Consider the following 9,307-nt stretch of genomic DNA (forward strand, 5'->3'; position numbering starts at 1 on the left):
GTTGACGGGACACGGAGAGGACACTACATTAAAAGCTATCCGTCGCCTTTTGTCCACCACACCTCTCCACTTACTGTATATATTTCTTTATTATTGGCGCCATTTGTTTTTCAAATATTGGTAACATGAGAATAGTGTAGCAATTATACTTTCTTTTCTGAAAAAAAAACGAACCGCAAACCAGCAGCCCAGAAGTTTTATATTGGTATAGCAGGAAAAGTTATTAAACTACAACTGCTACACATGAATCATTTCTCTTATAAATTATGGAAAGTGCACTCATATTTGTATAGTGTTTGTGAGGATATGAAATTTAAATCTATGTTGAATAATACATCCCCCATGACTATCTCCACGCTCCCCTAAAGTCATTTGAGCAAATAGTTTAGATATGGGCACACGTTAACCCGCAGATAATTCAACGTCAAGTCTAATTCAATTTTATTGAACTAAAACTGTTACTAAATTACCCATCGGTCAACATATAGGCATCCCTATAATAGTAATATGATCTTTTATTTTGTTAATAGCTATTTTACTTTAGGATCTCAAAATCGAAAGAGATGAATTAATCTATTGTTATAGTCTAAATTTCAGGAGAACCCTTGTATCTTTTTCTTTTGGAAAAAAAAACGCATACTAAAATTCTGACGTGTCATCTTACTTTCTGGGAAATGAAGAATATCAAGACGAGGGGGAAATGGGCTGCAACGACATGGCCCAAACAGGTCACCGCAAATAGTGGGCCTAAATTGGAGTAAGTGCTTGGGAGTGGGCCGCTTGCTGGGCCGACCTGTACAAGTCATCGCAAATAGAGTGCCTTCTCTCTTTGGCGGCCCGACTCGGCTTGGTGATGGGCCGGGCCTGATGACAATTTATTGGTAATGCCCATGACATCAAGGGGCATTTAACTTTTCGTCACTTTTAGAAATGACACCTAACATATTTGTCACCCGCTGTCTATGACACGTAGGACCTCATGTGTCTATGACATGTAGACCTAGTGACAAATATGTTAGTGCCATTTCTAAGAGTGACAAATATGTTAATGTCATTTCTAAGAGTGGTAAAAAATTAATCATTCCTGACATCAAACTAGAACATTCTTCAATATAGTTTCACATTTTAACCCTACACTGGTACCAAATATGACGAATTGTAATATTATTATCTCACCAATTCTTTGATAGTCCAAAAAATTTCGGCACTACCAAAAATATGGTAGGAAATCCATATAGCCGAATATACAAGTGCTACAATACTTGTGCAACTTTATATATACTGGGGAAAATGCATGATATGAATCACCTACGTACCGATTAGTTGGATTGCAAGAAACGCCGGCCAGCCTAGCTTGCCGGCCGGTATGATGGATCGATGCGATTTGCACTGTTTATTTTTCTCATTCGCTAAACACTGTCCTGAATTTGGAGTACGTGGGCCCGTTTGAGAAATTTAACTTTTTATCACTCTTACGAGTAGTCAAAATAAATTTGAGATCCACTGTGTATGACATGTGGATCTTTATGAGTCTATCATATATATAGCTAGTGATAAATCTATTATGAATATTTACAACAGGTTAAGTGCTCTGGGCTTGTTCAGTCAACATGCACGCGTGCATACGTCGCGTGCATACGTAAGTACATACACATACACGTTCTATTGCTTATGCATGTCCTTCGATTCATCTACATGGCCCCATGCTCAAGTACATTAAAATATAGAGGTAAACAGACTTTGCTCTAGCAATTCTTCAGTGTTTGTGACACACTTATCACTTTCTATTTTTTAATCTCAAACCATTTTTTTCATCGTAACCATCCTACTACCGTCCCATAAAACATACTACTAGGGCTGCATTAGTTCTATAAGATTATTTATGGATCTTTTTATTGTCTTTTTCGTACATGCTTTGTAAACTACTAAATGTATTTTTTTTATAAATTTATTATCTCACACTCTAAGTTAGATTTTTAGCTTTGTAGCAGTTAATTTTATTATTTATACTATTACATAGCTACTAAAAATTTGATAACATTCCATCCACAAAAGAACAGAGCCTAGATATTACTCCCTCCATTTCGTAATATAAGACTTTCTAGCATTGTCAAAATTCATATAGGTGCTAATGAATCTACATATATAAATTATATACATTCATCAATAAATGAATTTGGGTAAGACTAGAAATCCCTATAATATAAAATGGAGTAGTATTATTTAATAAAATATACCAAAATTCTTTTCAAATATAGAGGTAGTACCACTAAAACCGACAATTTCTTTTTGAAAACCTATCCACCAGACGGGTTGAGATCATGTGCCGTTGGAACAACTGCACAGTAAGGACCGCAAGCAATTTGAGCCATCTATATTTTGATCCAATGGTCCATATACACGGTCACAATATATATAAAAATATTTCTTGCTACAGTAAAATTTGGTGATACAGTAGTTCGTCAATCTGAGCCGTTGCTTTTTTATTTAATGGTACCAGTACAACTGCTTAAGTTGCAGTTACACTAGCAACTGCACCGGATCTTTGATCCCCGCCAGACCATGAGTCATGCCAATAAAACTAGTATAACAAAATCCGAAATTTTTCCATCGTATACGATCATCTTGTATTTTGTGAGCGGTCCCCCCCCCCCACCCCCCTCCCAAAAAAAAAGCACTTCATCTTTTATAAATCAAAATACAAAGTTAGTGAGATTATATTACTATTTATTTTCTTAAATCCCAATATCTTTATTTCAAATTTCCATTGCGTTAGTTGCCATTTCGTCAAAATTTCAGTATAATAATTATCGAAGAAGTAAAACCTCTGTAAAACAAATAAAAGAATTTATAAATAAAATCTTCATTGAACGAAGGTGGTAGTCGTTGGATACAGACACACGCATGGCAGCACACTAGCTGGAGTAGCTAGTACTTCATCCAGTTGTAGATCGTCTCCATGCTCTTGATGATGCAGCTGATCCAGTCCATTGGTAGCGTGCACGCATGTCACCCAATTTAGCATTATTGCGATCAGCACACTATTAACATAGAGACAACGGATATAATAAATTTGTTAATAAAAATTGAGATATAGTAATAAAATCGATTCATAAATATTTTATAGTAGAATTGCTTTATAAATAATGACATTTCATCCATGCTAGTCATAGTTTTATTTCTTCTTGGGGTGATTGTTTAGGTTTCTCATGAAAAAAATCAAACGATATATTTACAAATAAAAAATAATTTATGAATAAAACTTTTATATACGTATGCTTAGCTATCTAAAAGCTAATGTTGTAAAATAAGCTTCTGTTAAAAAAGTTAAAATCAATTTCAAATTAAAAATTAAAAATTAAAATTTTGACTAAAAAAATAAGCATAAGGGAAAATATAAAGTTGCTTATTTTTTTCTTTAGTTTCAGTGGTCAACTTATTGAAATTAAGTTACATAGTTTGTAATGGTTGGATGTATTTATGTTAAAAGTAAAGAGCGTGAGTCTTATTATCTAAAAATATATATCTATACAGGTAGAGGTACTCAATCGCGGTGTGTATATCTAGCGTATAATCGAATTATTAGTACTAGCAATAAATGATTAGAAAACGGCATGCTGCGTAGGAGTAATGTCGGGACAGCACAAAATGAGTACCAGTGTCAGTGTCAGTATGTGGGGTTGTGGAAACCGGAGCCAATCTATGTGTTTTAGAAAATGAAATCCAAGTATCGATCTCGTTTCATCTGCTTGACTCGATTCATTAATAAATAAATATTCAGAACAATACAGATCGGCAGTAGTAGTATACTGTATATATTTTATGTTATCCTAAACGATTCCCGTCTTTCAAGTGTAGTTTACGGCAGCCTTCACGTAATCGCCACCGATCTCAAAGCTCGCATGGCAGCTACTCCAAAGAACAAATTGTGAGTTGTTTTTTCTTTTTCTTAAAGCATAATGCAAACGCAAACGCTGACCGTAGCCCCTGTAAACACATATACTTGTATCCTATGCTATAAACACATGGTCCTCCGTTCTAAAACCAATCAACTTTTTAGTTTTTATATACAAAATGTTTGACTCTTCGTCTTATTAAAAAGAATTTATGATTAATAATTTTATTTTTTTAATGATAAAACATGAATACTGCTTTATGTGTGACTAATTTTTTTAAAAAATTTCTTAATTTTTTTAAATAAGACGAATGATCAAACGCTCGACATAAAAACCGAAAAGTTCGTTTTTTCTTAGGACAGATGGTGTAGCTAGTACTGCATCTTAAAATTGATACATATATTTCGTTATTGTCGGATACTTATCTCACCAATAAAAAGTAATTAACCATAAATACTAACCAAGTACACCTAAGGGATGTTTACAGTATATGATAAGAATATGATAAGTGTGAATCTTGCTAGCAGGAGTGCGAACCATTACATCATATCATTGGTTTGATTCACAAGTACAGAGGAGTACGGTGTACGGAAAGCACGAGGGAGGCTGGCACTGAAGTGAGTTTTTCCTACTTTTGGATAAAATATAAACACTCCTATCTTTTAGCTTGGGTAACTAAATTTAAATTTTCAACCACAAATTTAAAGTTGATTTTAAGATTTTTTTTTCACCGTAAAACGTTGCAAACATATATATATATACAAGTTTTATGTATAAATTATTTTCTATTTATAAATACGTCGTATACCTTTTTCTTTCCGTAGGTTAAAGATGATCCTGAAATTTTCAGATTTTCTGAAAGCTGCAACTATGTTTTCATATAGAGCTATACTCTGTTTGACGCGAATCATGAGAGACAAAAATCTTTATACCAGCCCAGCCGAACAATCTTTATACTGCTACTCCGTTCAAAATATGATCATTTTTCAGTTTTTAGATACAATATTTTGACTCTTCGTCTTATTTGAAATTTTTTTACGATTAATATTTTTATTGTTATTAGATAATAAAATATGAATAGGACTTTATGCGTGACTATTTTTAAAAGTTTTCATATAATTTTTTAAATAAAACGAATAGTCATTGTAGATAAAAATCGAAAAATAATATTATTAAGGGACGGAGTTAGCAGTAGATGCAGAGTGACACGTAGCACTATCACAGCGAGCCCGTGGCGACCGCGAGTTACCGTTCGAGCGCGCGGCGGCGGCGGTGCGCGCCGCCGTGGCCGTCGTCGTCGTCGTCCAGGCGCGGCAGTCGATAGGCATGTCATGTGTGCTAGTACGAGCCTCTCCCGTGCGTGCGGTTCCGTGCACCCACCCCGGCCCCGGCCAGGCCACCACCACCGCTCCGGTCCAAAACCTCACCGGCGAAAAAGCAGCTCAGAAATCCATGGCTCGTCTCGCTCGTCATCCACCTCGCTCTTTTTTCCCTTCCCTACCGTTGCGCCTCGCACGTGTCGCCGCCATCCTCCATCCCCACCACCACCACCTCACCCTCCCCTCCCTCTAAAGCCCCCACCTTTCGCCCCCCTCCACCCTCTCGATCGCCTCCGTCTCCCATGTCTAGGCGACCTCACGCCGCCAATGGCATCGCCTGCGCTTCTTGTGCTCCTCCTCCTCCTCCTCGCCGCCGGTGACTACGCGGCCGCCGCGCTGCGCTTCGACTACGCGACGCTGACGCTGGGCAGCCTCAGGCTGCTCGGCGACGCCCACCTCAAGAACGGCACCATCCGCCTCTCGCGCGACCTGCCCGTCCCCAACTCCGGCTCCGGCCGGGCGCTCTACGCCACGCCCGTCCCGCTCCGCCAGGGCTTCTCCACCCAGTTCGCCTTCACCGTCGCCACGCTCAACACCGACTCCGTCGGCGGCGGGCTCGCCTTCGTCGTCGCCAGGGACGGCACCACGCTCGGCGACGCCGGCCCGTACATCGGGGTCTCCGCCGCGTCCGACGTCGCCGTCGAGTTCGATACGCTCATGGACGTGCAGTTTGGGGATGTCAATGGGAACCATGTGGGCTTGGATCTTGGCAGCATGGTGTCCGCCGCCGTTGCTGATCTCGACGGCGCCGGCGTTGAGCTGACCAGCGGGAGGACGGTGAATGCGTGGATCGAGTACTCCGGGAAGGGTCTCATGGAGGTGTTCGTTTCCTACTCGCCCAAGCGCCCGCCGGAGCCGGTGCTCTCCGCGCCGCTCGATCTCGGGGAGTATGTCAAGGACGAGGCATTCGTCGGTTTCTCCGCCTCCACGCAGGGGAGCACCGAGATGCACGCCGTCGAGTGGTGGACCTTCTCCACTCCGTCCTCGCCGTCCAAACCATCGCCGCGTACGGCGGCGCCTTCCGCGCCGCCGGAATCGCCGGTTTCCTCGTCCGCTCCGCCTCCGGCGGGTCTCAGTCCGATGCTCCCATCGCCTCCGCAGCTCCCCGGAGTAACGACGACGCCGTCGCCGCCATCGTCCACGGTGTCGATGCCTCCCACCAGCTCGGTTGCTGTGGCGAGCGCTCCGGCCAATTCGACGGCGGGGGGAAGTTATGCCGGATCGGCGCACCCGCCCGCGCACGCGGCCGTGGCCGGCGCCGCGACGGCGGGGGCGTTCGTGGCCGTCTCGTTCGCCGGCTTCGCGCTGTGGGCGCTGGCGCGGCGCGCCAAGGCCCGGAAGCGCGGCACGGGGGCGTTGGCGGTGGCCGACAGGCGCGACGGCCTCGCGTCGGCGGCGGCGCTCGCGCGGTCGCCGCGGGAGTTCACCTACAAGGAGCTGAGCGCCGCCACACGCGGCTTCGACGCGTCCCGCGTCATCGGGAACGGCGCGTTCGGAACCGTGTACAAGGGCATCATCCCGGACACCGGCGCCATGGTCGCCGTCAAGCGGTGCACCAATGCCAGCGCCGACGGAGCGCAGGCGCGGTCCGAGTTCCTCTCCGAGCTGTCCATCATCGCCGGCCTCCGCCACCGCAACCTGCTCCGCCTGCAGGGGTGGTGCCACGAGAAGGGGGAGATCCTGCTCGTCTACGACTACATGCGCAACGGCAGCCTCGACAGGGCGCTGTTCGACGCGTCGTCGCCGGTGCTCCCGTGGAACCACCGCCGCGAGATCCTCGCCGGCGTCGCCTCCGCGCTGGCCTACCTCCACCACGAGTGCGAGCGGCGCGTCATCCACCGCGACGTCAAGTCCAGCAACGTGATGCTCGACGAGTCGTACCGCGCGCGGCTCGGCGACTTCGGCCTCGCGCGGCAGGCGGAGCACGGCGAGTCGCCCGACGCGACCGCCGCCGCCGGCACGATGGGGTACCTGGCGCCGGAGTACCTCCTGACGGGGCGCGCCACCGAGGGCACCGACGTGTTCAGCTTCGGCGCGCTGGTGCTGGAGGTGGCGTGCGGGCGGCGGCCGATCGGGACGGAAGGCCGGTGTAACAACCTGGTCGAATGGGTGTGGAGCCTCCACGGCGAGGGCCACGTGCTCGACGCCGTGGACGCGAGGCTGGGCGGCGACTACGACGAGGGGGAGATGAGGAGGGCGCTGCTGGTGGGGCTGGCCTGCTCCAGCCCGGAGCCGGCGCTCCGGCCGGGGATGCGGGCGGTGGTGCAGATGCTGAGCGGCGAGGCGGACCCGCCGTTCGTGCCGGCGACGCGGCCGTCGATGAGCTTCTCGGCGAACCACCACCTGCTGCTCAGCCTGCAGGACAGCGTGTCGGACTACAACGCCCTCGGCCTCAACGAACTCTCCGACGACTCCTCGTCGGACTCGCTCAGCTCGTCGTCGCTCACCAGCACGCTGCGCAAGGGCGGCCACGACATCGGCTTCAGCTCCACCGCCGGCGACGCCGCCCGGTGAAACTGGAACCGAAAGTTGCAATCTTTTTAATCCTACTAGAGATTCACACAGTATTTTCTTCTCCCAAATTTGTATGTATGTATGTATGAATTTTTGAGTAGATAGATTAGCGTTGAACTCAAACTCCATTTGTAATACTTACCTGTCTTGATAATAATCCAAGAAATTCAGATGATTCATTCGTTCAATCCACTAATCAATTGAATCACATTGCATTTGCCAGTTCTTTTACAGATGTTAAAATGAATGAACTGGCAAGAGCTGCAAGATCTTCTCTCTCTCTTTTTTTCTTTGAATGATGAACAAAACATCATCTTGAAATATTTCACATTAGGAATGGCTTGTTGGGTGTGCAATTGAAAGAAATAAATATCCAATGCTTGAGCAACTGGGCAGGCAGCTGGACTGATCTGAGCTGGTTGCTGCAGCATGGCAAAGGAAAGCATCTTCCAATCTACTATAGTGCTACATAATTACTACTCCAGTGATCACCTCTTGTAAAGCTACCACTAGCTAGTGATCACTTATTAACTTTGCTTTTTAGCATCGCGTGGAAGTCATCCGTGATTCATCCATGACATTCATTCGAGCCACCAACCAAAATTCTCAACACTAGCTGCCACAATTATGCATCTATTGCTGTTGCTGCTTGTCCATTGCTCCGGCCTAATTCCGTCGTACTTTTCCTTTCAAATAAGAACATGGTCTTAAAAAAACTTAATCCACTATTTTCTATTATAATACATATAGAAATGAATATATGATTTTATTAAGTATCTTTTAAGATTAATCTACATGTAGTCTCTATACTATAAGTGTTTTAAACACTATTTATAAACAAAGTTTTAAAAGCTCAATATCAGATATATACAAAATGACAAAGAATTAGGAAGTGGGGACAATCATTAGTACTCAATTCGTTTCGTATTGTAAAACTTTTTAGCTATATATATATATATGTGTGTGTGAAAATTAGATCCTACTATAAGGTGTAGCTACTCCCTTCATATCTAACGTGTAGATACACTTTCATAACTGTTTCTGCTCCTACCCAACAGAAAGTATAGAGATTGTTAAATCTAATATGAATGATATAACTATATGGATAGAGTTTGTATTTTCTGTTGGAAAAGAGCAGAAATATGTAAAAAGTGTTTCTGCACCTTAGACGTGAAGGGAGTAGCTACAACTGGTAGTGTGGTAGTGTGTGTGTGTGTGTATATATATATATATATATATATATATATATATATAGATTTATTGATAGAAGCATTAGTGTGAAGTCTTATGATATGATATAGAGCTAATAACTAACTAAAGCAGCCACTGATGATAGTGTCACTCACTCACTCACTCAAAGCACTCTCACCAACTGATTCCATTTAGCGTGGAATTGTCAAGGTCAGCCTGGATGGATCGACATATAATTAGGCTTGCCTACCTGGATAGTCCCGTGATCTCGCTGTCGCTGTCGAGTGGGCCCATCTTCCCCAGCGCAGTCCTGTGGGGGGCCACAAA

At 44.4% G+C, this 9,307-nt stretch overlaps 1 protein-coding gene across 1 annotated transcript; it reads left to right on the forward strand.

Moving 5' to 3' along the window:
• Window positions 1–5,511: 5,511 nt before the first annotated feature.
• On the forward strand, window positions 5,512–7,969 carry LOC121054465 (L-type lectin-domain containing receptor kinase VIII.1-like). Its single transcript, XM_040524297.1, has one exon. The coding sequence runs from the start codon at window positions 5,543–5,545 to the stop codon at window positions 7,787–7,789; it is 2,247 nt and encodes a 748-aa protein (XP_040380231.1). The 5' UTR covers window positions 5,512–5,542; the 3' UTR covers window positions 7,790–7,969.
• Window positions 7,970–9,307: the final 1,338 nt, after the last annotated feature.

Source organism: Oryza brachyantha, chromosome 5, assembly GCF_000231095.2.
Source record: "Oryza brachyantha chromosome 5, ObraRS2, whole genome shotgun sequence".
In the NCBI taxonomy this organism is placed as follows: Eukaryota; Viridiplantae; Streptophyta; class Magnoliopsida; order Poales; family Poaceae; genus Oryza; species Oryza brachyantha.

Excerpts from the sequence above, each read along its gene's own strand:
- LOC121054465 (XM_040524297.1), top strand. The coding sequence starts at position 5,543 with ATGGCATCGCCTGCGCTTCTTGTGCTCCTCCTCCTCCTCCTCGCCGCC.